This window comes from Talaromyces atroroseus, assembly GCF_001907595.1.
Source record: "Talaromyces atroroseus strain IBT 11181 chromosome Unknown scaffold_17, whole genome shotgun sequence".
In the NCBI taxonomy this organism is placed as follows: Eukaryota; Fungi; Ascomycota; class Eurotiomycetes; order Eurotiales; family Trichocomaceae; genus Talaromyces; species Talaromyces atroroseus.
In genome coordinates, this window is record NW_017971449.1 from 319,217 (window position 1) to 334,637 (window position 15,421).

At 49.0% G+C, this 15,421-nt stretch overlaps 6 protein-coding genes across 6 annotated transcripts; 2 read left to right on the top strand and 4 right to left on the bottom strand.

Moving 5' to 3' along the window:
- Positions 1 to 419: 419 nt before the first annotated feature.
- On the bottom strand, positions 420 to 838 carry UA08_09073 (hypothetical protein; the record flags this gene model as incomplete). The annotated part of the gene is made up of 2 exons (XM_020263966.1): positions 420 to 558; positions 618 to 838. 2 exons carry the CDS (start codon positions 836 to 838, stop codon positions 420 to 422), a joined length of 360 nt encoding a protein of 119 aa, XP_020115832.1.
- Positions 839 to 2,025: 1,187 nt separating this feature from the next.
- UA08_09074 (hypothetical protein) lies at positions 2,026 to 3,843 on the bottom strand (the record flags this gene model as incomplete). Its single annotated transcript, XM_020263967.1, has 2 exons — positions 2,026 to 3,516; positions 3,580 to 3,843. 2 exons carry the CDS (start codon positions 3,841 to 3,843, stop codon positions 2,026 to 2,028), a joined length of 1,755 nt encoding a protein of 584 aa, XP_020115833.1.
- A 939-nt stretch (positions 3,844 to 4,782) lies between these two features.
- UA08_09075 (Calcium-transporting ATPase 1) lies at positions 4,783 to 8,003 on the top strand (the record flags this gene model as incomplete). Its single annotated transcript, XM_020263968.1, has 2 exons — positions 4,783 to 4,878; positions 4,941 to 8,003. 2 exons carry the CDS (start codon positions 4,783 to 4,785, stop codon positions 8,001 to 8,003), a joined length of 3,159 nt encoding a protein of 1,052 aa, XP_020115834.1.
- Positions 8,004 to 8,852: 849 nt separating this feature from the next.
- On the top strand, positions 8,853 to 10,626 carry UA08_09076 (hypothetical protein; the record flags this gene model as incomplete). Its single annotated transcript, XM_020263970.1, has 3 exons — positions 8,853 to 9,138; positions 9,211 to 10,378; positions 10,437 to 10,626. The coding sequence occupies 3 exons, from the start codon at positions 8,853 to 8,855 to the stop codon at positions 10,624 to 10,626; spliced, it is 1,644 nt and encodes a 547-aa protein (XP_020115835.1).
- A 655-nt stretch (positions 10,627 to 11,281) lies between these two features.
- Positions 11,282 to 13,031, bottom strand: UA08_09077 (Hexokinase; the record flags this gene model as incomplete). The annotated part of the gene is made up of 5 exons (XM_020263971.1): positions 11,282 to 12,157; positions 12,221 to 12,628; positions 12,693 to 12,718; positions 12,790 to 12,912; positions 12,992 to 13,031. 5 exons carry the CDS (start codon positions 13,029 to 13,031, stop codon positions 11,282 to 11,284), a joined length of 1,473 nt encoding a protein of 490 aa, XP_020115830.1.
- Positions 13,032 to 13,863: 832 nt separating this feature from the next.
- On the bottom strand, positions 13,864 to 15,140 carry UA08_09078 (NAD-dependent protein deacetylase hst2-1; the record flags this gene model as incomplete). Its single annotated transcript, XM_020263972.1, has 2 exons — positions 13,864 to 14,961; positions 15,018 to 15,140. 2 exons carry the CDS (start codon positions 15,138 to 15,140, stop codon positions 13,864 to 13,866), a joined length of 1,221 nt encoding a protein of 406 aa, XP_020115831.1.
- Between the last annotated feature and the right edge of the window lie 281 nt (positions 15,141 to 15,421).

Consider the following 15,421-nt stretch of genomic DNA (forward strand, 5'->3'; position numbering starts at 1 on the left):
TGCTTTCATCACCTAGTTAGAGACCCTGATTAATAGCTAGGGCTTGCTGTAATTAGAAGTGAGCCAATCAAACAGAGCTATCCGTTTGTTCTACCCGAGATCTGGAAACCTGCTCAATCGGGCACGTATACATAGCGTTTGATTCAAGATCTGTCATAACATCGTTACGCGCATGATTTGTTCTATGATAACATGTTACTATCATTGAGTGCATCAAGATGCCCGTCCCTGATACAAATAACTAAACAGCTGTCTTGAGATGTTCTATGACTACGTGACTACCACGTGCGGATGATGCTGCGGGCCGCACGGAACGTCAAGCAGGTGGAGCTCGCAATTTATCTAGCCGCAGATAAGATCTTTAATCTCTTAATTTCAGGTCATCAAATCCCAGGCATATATAGACTGTACATGTATTCTCAAGGATATCGAGAATGACCGTTATTGTACGTATACGTATTATCTTCCAGATCCTTGATCATTTGCGCGCGCTTGGAGAGTCGAAATCGCCCACATCTCTCGATGACGCCGTGCGTGAAGAGGAAGACGTGCAGCATCCTACACACTTGTCAGCTCTCTAGCAGATAATTGAAGCAGCTGAAAGAGAAATCACTCACAAAACCGGCACCGCAAACACGATGCCCGCAAGCTCAAGCGCTCCAATTCTGTACAATTCCGGGGAGCACACCTTGCTGAAAAAGTCGGGGCTCGAGTCGCACATAATCATGCCCGAACCAGCAACGGCTCTCTGCCACACATTGAATACTCCGCCCCAAGTAGCAAACAACAGCCCCGGCATAAGGCTAGCCCAGATCAAGAAGTCGACGATTGCTTCCATGGTAAAAGGGACTCTTTGCGCCGTTTTAGCCGCATATATTGTCGTGCCCAGGTTGTAGAGGAAAGCCAAAGCCAACTTTTTTTTTCCCCCGGCCGGCAAAGGGATCTGTCAGCAAGATCCCTTCGTTCACCTGGCATATAGGATGAAGAAAGGATTTCTTACAGGCGCTATAGGAATCCCATCCTGCCAATCCCCTCTACTCGGACCAGCTATATGTACCAGATTCTGATCCCACAATGGTATCGCCACGGCGAAGCACACGGAAGAAACAAAGGCGAGTAACGCAGTGACTCCACGGATGATTATCTTGATAAAGAGCCACGGCCTACGTCCCGGGAGGGTTGCTGATGATAATCGGTAGCGAGTATTCATCCATCCAAAGCGAAATCGTGAGACTGTGGCGTTCATGGTGGCTATGGAGGTAGAATAGCTGGCACTTGATAGTGAAATGATAATGAAAATATTGCAAATGACTCTAATGATTAACTAAATAAATAGCAAATAAATTCAGAGGGGGAAAAGAAATGACGAAAGTTATGATCTCGACGATGAAATTTTGTCCTAACAGTTTCACACCAGTTACAAAATAATTACACTGCATGGCATTAATTTAGATGCAACGATAAGGCTACTGCCAAGCGAGTGGCTTCTTCCAACTAGTATATCAGGTACCTAGGTAGGCTGATCGATGAGTAGAATGTTACACCTAGTGAAACTCCTCATGTCGCGGGGATGCGCTGATCTTTATCACTCGACTTGACACGTAATATGTATGGCAGCTACTTTGCTATTAAAAGATACAGGTGAGGATAATCTAATACTCATTAGAAATCTACTAGCTAACGTACAACTGGTTGGTCAACAGGAGTACTGATACTGATATAAACAAAGACAGCAAAGCACGGTGAACTAGTGAAACCCATTCGAAGCAAAAACACCTGGCAGCCAAAAAGGGCCAACCAATGTATACGCCTGACAAAAGCCGACCCAAAGAATTTTTCAAAGCAATGCCAAAACACAGCCAAAGATCAAAATGCCAGATCTGTACACAACGCAAGGCACTCGCTTCCGTATAAAACCCTTTTATTAGCAATAATCCAATTGAAACGCCTCTTGAACCAAACCCTCGGTATCATCCCTTCCCTAATTTTGCTATTTCTGTTTTGTTATTTCTCTTCAATTATTGCTTAGGCAGCAACCTGGTTTTCCTGCTGAGCTGCTATCTCGCCGCCGGCTTCTGTTTCTGCCCAGGAGCCCCAGAGTCCGCGCTTAGCTTTGATACGCAGAGGGCCACCGATGTGATTATGACCTTGCTCAACATTGATAGCATCTTTCGTCGCCAATACAAGCGTCTCAAAGAACATCTTAGTTGCATCGGCTTTCGATGTAGTCTTCTCTGGACACAAATTCTGGAATAAGACGCTCTTTTTCTGTGGTGTGGCAGGCTCTGCGGCCTGTGCGCCTCCAAATCGCTCGCGGAGGAGATGAACGGCATGCTTAGTACCCAGAGACACTGGTCCACTTTCAGTTGGGTGGATGAGGGTGTCGTCAAAATCATCCGGAGGTAATCCTTCATCGTCACTTCCAGCCCGGTTGCCGTCATCGGAACCAAACTCGATTTGTTGCTGCTGAAGGGTAGAATCGAGACCAATGCCTTCATCGACATTCAAAGCAGATTCATCTTCCTCAAGATCCAAAGCAGGGAGGTTTGCAGCATCAATATCCATGTCGGACACTCCACTGTCCCGCTTACGCTTGAGTTCACCGGCTTTGCGTACAGTATCAAATGAAAGCATGTCTCGCAACTCTGGTGCCCATCCACGGCCGCGGTCCTGGCCGAGCACGCTGGACACGAAGTCGCCATTCTTTTGCATTTGCATGAGCGTAAGGAGAACGGGGTCACGGGGTAGAAATGACACTGGCCTAAGGATATCTTCGTGATCATCCTGATGCTGTTTTAATGAGGATGTGCTCAATTGGGTGTCCACGTCATGTCCGATAATCTTTCGCCGTTTAGAACGTTGTGTTTCTTGTGCAGCATCCCGATCCTCCGCAAAAGTCTCCTGTTCCTCAGGTGCAGCATCGGTCGGTGGCGTCGCAAACCGGTCGGTGGCTGATGCCTGTGGTGATCCAGCTTGCGTTTCAGGCTCAACTGGCGGGACATCAAGGTCGCCTTCGCCCAAATCCATCGGATCATCGGGCATAAGGAAGCGATCGATGTTGTCGTTGCTATCTTCACCAATGTCCATATCTCCCAATGGAGCATCATCCTCTCCGAGGTCCAGATTAAGGTCAACATCATTCAATTTTCCTTCTTCACTGAATAAATCTTCTTCAACAGGTCGCGTAGGAGGCGCGTCTCGACCGACTTCAATGCTGAAGTCATTCGCAAGAGGGGTGTCATCCTCGCCAAGGTCGAGATCGAGTAAGGTGTGGTCTTCCAAACGAGCCGGTTCTTGAGATGGGAGACGTTGTGTGTGTGGTAACAATTGGCTGCCAAAGTCAATCACGCCCGGCCGCTTACTCTCAGTTTCTAGGTTGATGGAAGGCAATAGCAGGGATGAGGTATCGAGGTTCATAAACAAATCAGACTCTGTAAGCACATCGGGTAGAGTGATGCCGCCTGGAGGCAAAGTCACATTAGCTGGCAAATCATTATTGTTGGTGAGTCGAAAGGCCTATAGAAACACAGTTAGAGATCGTATCCACAGTAAGTGCAAAAGCGGATAGTGGGATTATACCATCTTAATTTTCATCAACGCTTCATTGCAATCATCCAATAGATAACGCGCTTTACGGCTATAAATTCTGACAACACCGAGCAAAAGCTGGCCACTAAGCCGCAGAGCCATAGGTGCTTGGCCTTGGTCCACGATAGCACTAACACTGCTTTCGATGTTGGACTGTAGAATGTGTGACTTGGAGAGTTTGCGCTCCAAGTTGGCGGAAAGCCAGACGCGAGCCAATGGCCCGGTCTTGGACAGTAGGGTTTCCGAATAAAACATCGCGTCTTAATGATTAGGCAAAGCTATAAATCAGAGCAATAGCCGCCTCGTGATTGAAAGGCCGACTGTTTATGGTGGTCGAGATCAGAGGCAACCACTTGGCCTCGCGACGAATATATGACGCGCCTATCCAAACACCACCGCCTCGGTTGCGCGACAACTCCTAAACAGATATCAACCGTTGGGCTCTGTAATATACGAGCAGACGCGAAATACAGAGACGCAAAAAGGCAATGCAGATGATGATGTGCAGGGTACAGGGGAAAAAAGGGGAGGATGGGATGGAAGAGGAAGAAGCAAAACAGGATCGGAAGTTGCGAGGGGCGCGTTGGGCGGCAGCAACCAGCCTCTAACCGTCTGGCACGGGAATGTGTGGCTGGGATCACGTGAAGATGCTGTCATTGGCTGTTGCTGCATGCGCGACGCCTCGCGATTCGCTGGCGGGCGGCAAAGCGTGGCAGTGGCAGCCTGGCGGCTCAGGCACCACTATGTCATGTGATGCCTTCTCGAACAATTGCCGCAGCAGCGCTTGCAGCCAATCAGAGGCGGTGTTAGACTTGGCACCGCGCGTACCGTCAAAGGCTAGTCCGTTTTGATGCCATTTGGCAATTGGTGCCCTTGGATATAAGGCTAGCAAGCTGACTCTTTCTCCTGCCACGATTGTCACCATTTCCTCGATCTCTTTTTGCAGGTAATTTTTTTTTGCGGGGTAACATCGGCGTTTTCTTAACTTCTATTTCTTTTCCCCTGCCACAAATCGCATTAGATTCCTTCATAGCCTGTGCCGGGCCGACAGTGTTGTGAGCTATATAGCGCCAGCTAGCCTTTCGGTTGCAACCGACATCGATCTTTTCTCCCCCCAAGCATCTTCATCGGCATGATTCAGCTTTCATAGTCGAATTGATAGCTCCGGGTCTCGTCCCAGAGCGCGAGAGCTAAATGTCGTCGTCATCGAGTCCTTCACTGCCGCTGTACAACCTGCAAGATTCCCGATCTCAGTCTCCCTACCCTACCACGAAGAAGCACGTATCCTCTGTGAGTGATGCATTTTCCAAGATTGCTAGCATCCATTCATTCTGATTGCATTTGTTTTCTAGTCAATTACTTCGTCCTACGCCCTCCTTGAGCCCCAACAAGTTGCCGACCGCCTCAACACTTCCCTAACTAACGGACTATCCCCGGCTGAGGCCGAGATCCGCCTACATCGAGATGGGCCAAATGAGCTACCTCACGAAGAACCAGAGCCTTTGTGGCTCCGGTTCTTGAAGCAGTTCAGAGAGACTTTAATCTTACTTCTTCTTGCGTCCGCCGGAGTCTCATTTTTCATGGGAAATTTCGACGATGCCGTTAGCATTACGCTTGCAGTGACCATTGTAGTCACTGTCGGATTTGTACAAGAATATCGTTCCGAGAAGTCTCTAGAGGCGCTAAGCCGACTCGTCCCCCATTTTGCGCATCTGATCCGAGACGTAGAGCCGAGTAATGGCGTGGATTTTGGAATATCACGAACCGGCACCATTGATACCGAGACACAAAAGACGCACGCAGAGGCCCCGGCTCCTATAACAAACGCCCTCAAGGCTTCGAGTGCTGTCATGGCTGGAAAATTGGTTCCTGGCGATCTAGTCCTCTTCACGACAGGGGATCGCATTGCTGCTGACATCCGCATCACGTCTGCTACCGATTTGTCCATCGACGAGTCCAACCTAACTGGAGAGAACGAGCCAGTTCACAAGTATGCAGAGGCATTGCGGAATCCTCCGGCTACAGTTAAACAAGAATTCGCCGGGTCTCCATTCCATGACATTGCTTCTACAGAACTAGGTGGCGCAAATGTCCGTCTAAGTGAGCAACACAACATTGCGTTTATGGGAACTTTGGTACGGTCTGGATACGGCCAAGGTATTGTGATTGCTACAGGCGCCAATACAGAATTTGGTAGCATCTCTGCATCGCTGCAGGAAATCGAAAGTCCCAGGACACCTCTTCAGCTATCGATGGATCGACTTGGACAAGAATTAAGTTATGTTTCATTTGGTGTGATTGGATTGATCGTTATCATAGGACTCATTCAAGGGCGGAAGCTTTTGGAGATGTTCACAATCGGTGTTTCGCTTGCCGTCGCAGCTATACCTGAGGGGCTTCCTATCATTGTCACTGTAACTCTTGCACTGGGAGTTCTGCGCATGGCTAACAGAGGAGCTATAATGAGGCGACTACCCAGTGTGGAAACATTAGGCTCGGTCAACGTGATTTGCAGTGATAAGACTGGAACGCTAACAATGAGTCATATGACGGTCACAAAAATGTGGCATCACGACTGTCCGGAACCCTTTGAAGTCAGAGACTCGGCGTCCTTGACGCCTGAGCCTGTTGTGCGAAAGTTGTTGCGCATTGGGAACATAGCTAACAATGCGCGGCTCTCACGAGCACACGCTGACTCGCCCGCGAGTGCAGCTTCTGCTGCCGTTCTCTCGTCAACCATGGATAACTCTTCCAGCCATAGCAAAAGCAGATGGGTGGGACAACCGACAGATGTTGCGGTACTCGACCTTCTCGATGCCTATGGCGAGGACGACATTCGCGATCAAATCAGTGGCCGTGTCGCAGAGACCCCATTCAGTTCGGAGAAGAAGTGGATGGGAGTTGTAATTGGTGGCGCTGGACCGGGGGACAACAAAATGGCATACCTAAAGGGAGCCTTGGAACAAGTCCTGGCAAGGTGCGACACATACCTAACCAAGGACGGTCGAGAGGTGATATTAGACGAACCGCGACGACAAGCCGCGCGGGAAGCAGCAGAGAAAATGGCATTAGAGGGACTACGTGTCATAGGATTTGCAAGCGGTCCGATCAGAGAGCCGGGAAGGCACATGAGGAGATTAGGAAGCCGAAGTGCCACCCCATCACCCAAGATGGACCAGCCTGCGACGGATAACAATGACGAGCAATTCAATGGGCTCGTGTTTGCGGGACTGGTCGGAATGAACGACCCGCCACGCAAGGATGTCCGCAAGTCCATAAGCAGGCTGATGTCAGGACGAGTCCGAGTGATTATGATAACGGGAGACGCGGAGACCACTGCAATAGCGATCGCACGGCAACTTGGAATAGTTGCCAATGACACCTCTGCGGGGAGCAACAATGTGGTTTTGCGCGGGGACCAGATCGACCACATGAGCACAGAGGAGCTATCACAGGCAATTTCGACGACAAGCATTTTCGCGCGCACTAGTCCGGATCATAAGCACAAGATCGTGCGAGCACTGCAAGCGCGAGGGGACGTTGTAGCCATGACAGGTGATGGTGTGAACGACGCACCGGCATTGAAAAGAGCAGACATTGGAATTGCCATGGGCAAGCTAGGCACAGATGTCGCCAAGGAGGCAGCAGACATGATCCTAACAGACGATGATTTCTCGACGATTCTCCGGGCAATCGAGCAAGGCAAAGGCATATTCTACAACATCCAAAACTTCATCACGTTCCAACTCAGCACCAGCGTGGCGGCCTTGGGACTAGTCCTTTTGAGCACCACTTTGGGATTCCACAACCCGCTGAACGCGATGCAAATCCTCTGGATCAACATCATCATGGACGGACCCCCGGCGCAATCACTAGGCGTCGAACCGGTCGATCCCGCAGTAATGAACAGCCCACCACGCCCAAAACACGCGCGCGTCCTCACACGCCCTCTCATCCAGCGTGTCCTCACGCAGGCCTTCCTCATCATGCTCGGCACACTCATCATCTACCTCCACGAAATGAGCGACATCGACGACGAACTCAACCCAGGCCACATCTCGCGCGTTGTCACCAACCACGACACAACAATGACATTCACCTGCTTCGTGCTCTTCGACATGTTCAACGCCCTCACCTGCCGCAGCGGAAGCAAATCCATACTCAGGGGCGAGATGTCCCTGACCGGCAACAAAATGTTCAACTATGCCGTTCTGGGGTCCCTAATTGGTCAACTGGGAGTCATTTACTTGCCTTTCCTACAATCCATTTTCCAGACCGAAGCCCTCAAATTGTCCGATTTGTTGAAATTGGTGGTTTTGGCCAGCTCTGTGTTTTGGGTTGACGAGGGTAGGAAGTATTATATGATGATTAAACGGTCTCACAGTCCTGGGGAGTTGTATAGTTCTAATGTTTGATTTTTTCTTTTTTCTCTTTCACAAAATGTTTTGCAGTCTAGTCGTCCTTTTTTGTTGGTTGTTGTCTCGTTTTATTTTCGTTTTCTTTTCTTTCTTTCTTTCTTTTTTTTTCCCTTGTGTTTAAGATTATGCATTTTTTGCCTGTTTTTGTCGATATGTGAAAGGATGGGGGTTTTGATTAAGATAGATACAATATATAAATAACGACTTTTTACTCACCAAGTAGAACTAACTGACCGCGAGGATAATTCCAACTGCAAACTCTCTACCATAACTAATATTTTGTCTTGAAGTCTTATCATCTTGACCTTGGTAATATAAGATCACAGCTACGAATATCCAAGGAAAAGCCGAACGTCAACTGTGCTATTGCAACGAACGGAGCCCTGCTAGTCTATTAACTTCAACCCTAGTAGTCATGCATTATTAGAGCTGAACTTACCGCGAGCGAGACATCGATCAGCACTGAGCCTGCTTTGTTGGAATGCCGGCGACGAATAGTTCCGGCATCAGGGTGAAGGTGAAAGTGTTGGATCATGGACAGGCCAAAGTACATGAGTCAACCAGGTTACAGTGAAGAATGTCGATCCTGAGGCATTTTCAACCCAATCACGCTGGTTTCCTTTTGTCCAGCACCAATCACAAAATGTGCTCGGCGAGTATTCGATTCATACTATACATAACCCGGAACAGCATGTATGCTGCGCATGGACACAAAAGAACGAACGAATGCCCAATCTGGCATCCAGGCCATACCGTTTTCCTCCCCCTCTCTCTTCTCACCAGGAAGTAAGAGAGAAACAAAATCAACCTCAAGGAGAAGCGTCACACCGGACAATCTCATACGATATGATCGCCGACAGCTATGATTACATCATCATTGGCGGCGGCACCGCTGGCTCAGTCGTTGCGGCGCGGCTCAAAGAAGGCGCTCCATCCCTCTCGATTCTGCTTATTGAGGCCGGCTCCGACGTCAGTAGTCGTGCTGACGTGCTGGACGGCACGCAATGGGCTCGTCTACTGAGGGGTGAACTCGACTGGGGCGATCTGACAGTGCCGCAAGCCCATTTGGATGGCCGTGTTCTTCCAAACTTTTCTGGGAAGGCTCTCGGGGGGAGCTCAGCTATCAATGCAGGTAGGCAAGCATCTCTTAATCTACAGCGGCTCTAGCTTCGGCGCACTTCCTCGACTGATCGCTAGCCAATAGGTGGCTGGACGCGTGGAGAAAAGGAAAACTACGATGTGTGGGCACAACTAGTCAATGATCCCAGATGGAGCTACGACGGCTTGCTGCCCTATTTCCGGAAGACCGAGACATATTGGGACCCCAATGGCGATCCTACAGTTCATGGATTTGATGGGCCCATTAGAATGGAGGCGGCTGGCGACCGGCAGTATCCATTACGCGAGAAGGTCAAGGACGCCTGGGCCGCGGTAGGGGTATCGTACAAGCGAGATATGAATGATGGCAATCCCATAGGCCTGGGCGAGTTGATTGAGAACCGAGTAAATGGCGTGCGCCACATTGCATCTTCGGCCTATGAACTGAAGAATGTTGAGGTTTTGACAGAGACCTTGGTGAAACGGGTGCTTATCACGGACAAAGCTGGTCTCAAGGTGGCCACTGCGGTAGAGCTGGCAGATGCCAGCCATAGAATCATCATGGCACGCCGCGAGATTATTGTCTCGGCTGGAACCTATCGTTCTCCTCAGATTCTGATGCTCTCTGGACTAGGCCCTCGAAAAGAGTTGCAAAAACATGCAATCGAAACTATACTTGATCTGCCTGATGTTGGAAACAATCTCCAGGACCATTGCTGCGTCAATCAATGGTGGAAGCTCAGAGAACCTGAAAAGGGGCTTTCCGTCGGATCCTCTGCTTTCAATAACCCGGTTTATTTCAAGGGACTCCCTTTGGACTTCATAGCCACTCAATCTGTACCAAAGGAGGGCCTACTGAAAGCACTATCTACCGACAAAGAGGCTAGTTCGGAACTTCATGCGGTAGCATTACAGCACGGTCACATCGAAATCTTTATCACGTATCTGGCGCTGAATCAGGGAGACCCATTGATTATCCCAGATGGCACTCATGTTACAACGTCCACCTTGTGCATGTTACCTACCTCTAGGGGTTCTATTCGCCTGAAAGACGCGAATCCAGAGAGCTTGCCCTTGATAGACCCCAACTACTTGGCGACAGAAGCGGATCAGTATGTACTCAGAGAGGGTCTTCGGAAGACCCATGCCGTGCTCTGTGAGACGGAGGCTGGTCGAGAGCTTATTGTGTCTGAAACCGTTGAGGAGGGTGGCCGAGCAGTTTCTTCAGACTCCACGGATGAAGAGCTCAATGATTTAATCCGGCGGCGTTTAGGGTGAGTTTCGTGATATGAAAAACCGAGTAAATTGCTTCAGACTAAAATATCTGGGCAGAACGATGGCCCATCCAGCAGGCAGTTTATCCATGGGTAAAGTCGTGGATAGTGAACTACGTGTTAAAGGTGTAGATAGGCTGCGTGTTGTTGATGCCAGTGTTATACCGGTACCCATCGCTAGCCACATTCAGAACTCCGTCTATGCACTAGCAGAACAAGCCGCAGATATGATTCTAGCGTCTTCATAAGCCTACTGTCTCTCTGAATGCAAGGGTTTGGGTATTCTAAAATCGATGTGAGGCTGTGTAAGAACAGTTCATCCGCATTGGAAGTTGCTAAGCTATCAACAAGACTGGTTGAAACGAGCTGAAGCTCATCAATCTTCTTTCTTTTTTCTTACTACCTTATTAAGCAAGTCAAAAAATGCAACCGGGGATGATCTAAGGGTTGCCTTGAGGCCGCTTCACTTAATCGTCCGGCGGCGTAGAACTCGCGTATGCGACTATCGATAGGCTATTAATGACATTAGCTGTCGTCTCCTAAGTATGATCTACCTGGCTAGTTTCAATTGTCTTGTGTAACCTGGTGCTTTTGAGCGTGTTTGTGTCTTTTTGAGGGGCTTTCTTGACCGATACATAGGTATGGCTTTAGGCAAATCTCTCAAGTATAAGATGTATAGTCACTGGACATGTGTATATCAAGTATCCCAGGAATGAAAGTAACCACAGCCTGCAAAGCCATTGATGTATCGGAGGCATTCATTTAGAACTGCGTATTCTATGTATGTGTAATATGTATATTCTTTTTTTATTCTTTTCTTCTTCTTCTCCGTCCAAAATTATTGTCATCAAATCACATCACGTCGCATCATCCATACAGAAAGGTAAAAGAAACACATTAGATCTAGACTAGAGACTTGAAAGAATCCTTGTCCCGAATTCCAACAAGATTACCTGCCTTGAAACGCTTGAGCGTCAAAGCAGCAATCAACGCTGCGCCCACGCCCGATCCATCCTCAGCGGGGAGGATGACAATCTTGTCCTTCTCGTTATCCGGCCAGTCGAGAATCTCGCGCAGTGCACGAGCGCCACGGGCCTTGAAGTGCGGGTATTTGGTGAATACGGAACCATCTGCACCCACATGGCAGCGCTCAATGTTCTTCTTGGTGCAGATAGCGGCTACACCGCAGGCAGACAAGCGCGCAGCACGAGTGCCAATAAGCTCGGCCAGTCGGCGGCACAGTTCGAGTTCGGGCTTGACGGCTTTGAGGCCAAGGACGCGTTCTAGAAGTTCGTCGGTCTCCTGCAAGTTCTCAAAGGGGTCTTCTTCAATGGCGGATAGGAAAGAAGCGTCGAGTGAGTAGGGCTTTCGTAGTTTGGAGGCATCCTGGCCCTCGAAAATGAGACCGCCCTTGTTGTCAATGACATCTAGAAGAGCAAGACGGAAGATTTCGCCGAGGTACAGACCGGCAGTCATCTTTTCAAAAGCCTGTTGGCCTGGGCGAGGAGAGTCCCTGTCAATGATGATATCGTACTGTGTCAGAGGAAGAACAATGTGTTCGTTGTCAAAGGCTCCGTATTCACAGTTGATGGCAATAGGGGTATCCGGAGGCAGGTTTAGGTGAGCAAGCTTGGGGACGGATCCGGCATCTTCCATATATGCTGCATTGACGCCCGTGCCGAAGATGCATCCGATTTTCATTTCGGAATCAGTGTATGAAGACGCAATGAGCGTGCCGGTTGTGTCATTGATCAAAGCAGTGGTTTTAATTGGAAGGCCCTGATGTTTTCGTGCGTTAGTTAGCTATTCCTACAGATAAGAAGTTCCTCCGTAACTACAAACCCTCTTCTTCAAGATTTCCTCAAAAGGCGGAACGACGTCATGGCCCTCCACACCGTCAATATCAAAACCCTTTGTCCAGCGTTGAAGAATACCATGGTCGATGTATTCTTGTGTCGCAGGATACGAGAAGGTAAAGCCCAATGGCAGAGAAGCAAGCTCCTCGTTTTCGTGGTGATATTCAATGAACTGCTGCAAGCAGTCGGCAATATACTCCCAGAGCTCCTCGGCCGTGCCCGTCTTCAATTCTTCGGGAATTCGGTACTTCGACTGCGCAATATCAAACTCTCCGCGTTCCTCGGTCAATTCGATTTCGCAAACACGCAGGTTGGTGCCGCCCATGTCCAGAGCAAGGTACCTTCCTTGCTCGTCGCCGGTTGGGAAGCCGAACACCCAGGTCACGTTCATAGGCTGGTGAGGTTGTCAGAACACGTGCCAAGGATATAATGCTCTATCTATAGATTTGGCCACTTACAATGTTTCCTCCCTTGACGGTCAGACCTAGATTGCTCAATTAGCGATTTTTTTTCCTTCATGTGAAGGGCAAGGGCAACAAGACATGTGACACGCACCCTTCTCCAGCTCCTTGACGAAGTGCGCGACAATCTCCTTGAGTTTCTGTCGGTCGACGGTGAATATGTCCTCGAATTCCTTGATTTGATCCAAAAGATTCTTCGGCACATCGGCCATGGAACCTGCAGCGAATTCGGCGTCAGGGTCATTTCTCAACTTGATTCATGATGACGATGATTCATTATATCATGGCGTACGTACCCTTACGGGAAGGACGGCGGCGTGGTCCAAGTCCAACCATGATTGGCGATTTCAAAGCAACACTTTGCAAATAATTAAAGAATAGGGAAAAAAAAACAAAGATGGGTAAGCGAGAGATGAGGCAGAGGGAAGAAAAGAAGCTCAATTCTTCTTATATGGCTCCAGAACCCTGGCAGCAGAACGTGGGGCAAAGAAAGACTGGACAACCCCGCGGGCCACTCACAACAAAACTTCGGCGTGCTCGGTGAAAGCTGGGTAAAATACTAGCGCAGTTACAGTACAGTACGGATATGGAAGCAATTGCAAGCTTTGGTGCAGTTATCATTGGCTGGCATGCTGATTGAGTCGTCAGATACGTGTTTTCCATGACGTTTATCGTAGCTACTATCTAGATGAAGATGGACGACAGTCCTCCGTGAGCTTTTCTCGCATTATTTTATATTCCTTCTTTCCTTCAGTAACAAATCACCCACAACGAGAGCTTTTTTTTTTAAAATATCTGATCACAAGACCTCAGCCAGCTGGCCCCAAAATGACGAGTCTCACGTTTCCCCACGTCTCACCGCTAGTGCCTCATGTATGGAAATCGTATAAAGCAGTGGTCCAGTAGCTAATCGCTGAGATGCAGGGTTTGTTACTATGCATAAACATTAGTGAGTTACTATGCAGTGTGTAGTGTCACGCATGAGGTGGAATGTTAATGCATCAGCCTTCAACTTCTTTGCCAGGGATACGAAGAATCAGCCAACTAAAAACGAACTGCATCAGATGTTGGTCAATGATTAACCCAGTCTAGAAGCATCACATGATTATCATTACATATCGTCCCATCGTAGACAGTCCGAAATAGAGACTAAATACGGTTATATATCTTACGGAGGTCGAGGCTTCTTATCCGCCAAATGCGGGAAAACATGATCCAAGCCGCCTGTAGCATTGGGCCGGAGAATCTTTTCTTCCTTCTCAGCGGGAGTCTTGGTCTCGCCCTGAACGTTATCCTTGTCCAGCGCCGAAACAACCGTCCCCTCAGCACTGTCGGCCTGTTTAGCCGTGTCGGCCTTCTTTGCAACATGTTTTGCCAAATAGTTTTGTAGATGATCTTGGTGAGTATTTGATACGTGCAACGCCCGGTCGACGTCAGCTGTGAGGCGTTCGACTTCGTCGTGCAACCGCTCGTCGCGCGTCTTCTTGGGCGCTGTCTCCTGGTCTCGATCTTCTTTATTGGGGTTGGTCTCCTCCCAGAGAGCCTCCAACTCCTCCAACCAGCCTAGAGCCTGGGCGAGTTTGCGTACGCCTTCGTCACAATCTCCAAGTAGAAGCACGTCGTCTGTACGAGACCCGAGACCGCCAACTTGCTCCATGTTGATCAGCAGGCGAGGCGTCTCATCGCGGCAAAAACTGGGCAGACTTGCAAATGGCTGAACAGTCAGGCTGGTGCCCATGACAATGCACAGGTCGGCTTCTGCGGGTAGCTCGCGGTTGAGGAAGAAAGCTTCCGGCAGCGCTTCGCCAAAAAAGACTATATCCGGCTTCACAAGGCCGTTACATTGTGGTGTCACGCAATGGGGGACCTCGCCCTTGGCAATGGCTTGTTTCATGAGCTCGTCGGGGTAAAGGCTCTTGCAGTCGATACAATGCTGGGAAGCAAAACTTCCATGAGCATCAATGATTAGTTCTCCTGGAAGACCGGCTTCCCGTTCCAAACAATCAATATTCTGTGTAAAAAGCTTCAGGAGGCGACCCTTTTTGTGCAGAAGGCTGATAAATGAGTGCGCTATGGTCGGTCGGTACCGGCCAGGATAAAGCTCTTTGGCGAGTGTATAGAATGGAACAGGGTTATCTCGGAAAAAGGTAATGTTAAATACTGCTTCTGGGTCCGGTAATTCCAAATGGGCTAAATTCGAGTACAGGCCTGTATCTGGAGATCTGAAATCTGGGATTCCAGCAGATGTGCTGATGCCTGCGCCGGTCTTGGGTGTATTCTTTTAGCATGTCAACCGACAGAAAGAATGGGAGTATAACTCACCAGAACAACAATTTTCCGAGTATCTTTCTCGAGAATGTATTTGGCCACTGACTCGAGATCACGGCGCTTGAGTGTTGTGGGAGGTGTAGCCTCGTCTACCATCGTAGACGATTCGTTGCCCATATTGAAGCAATGCCCCGCGGACGGCTGATGCTGCTTCTTCTTCTTCTTCTTCTTCTTCTTCTTCTAATTGTAAAACGAGATGTTTGTTGTGCAGACCGTCTAAAGTCTGGTAAGTTCTATATGCGATGTAAGTTGGCGCCAATAAGCAATCTAGACAATAAACGTAAAAAAGGCAAATTTCTTCTCATCCAAGATGCAAAGAGATGAATCTTCAATCCGCGCGACGTCAATCTGGGTGGACTAGTCCCGATATGGCAACGCGTGCTTCCCCATATCAACCC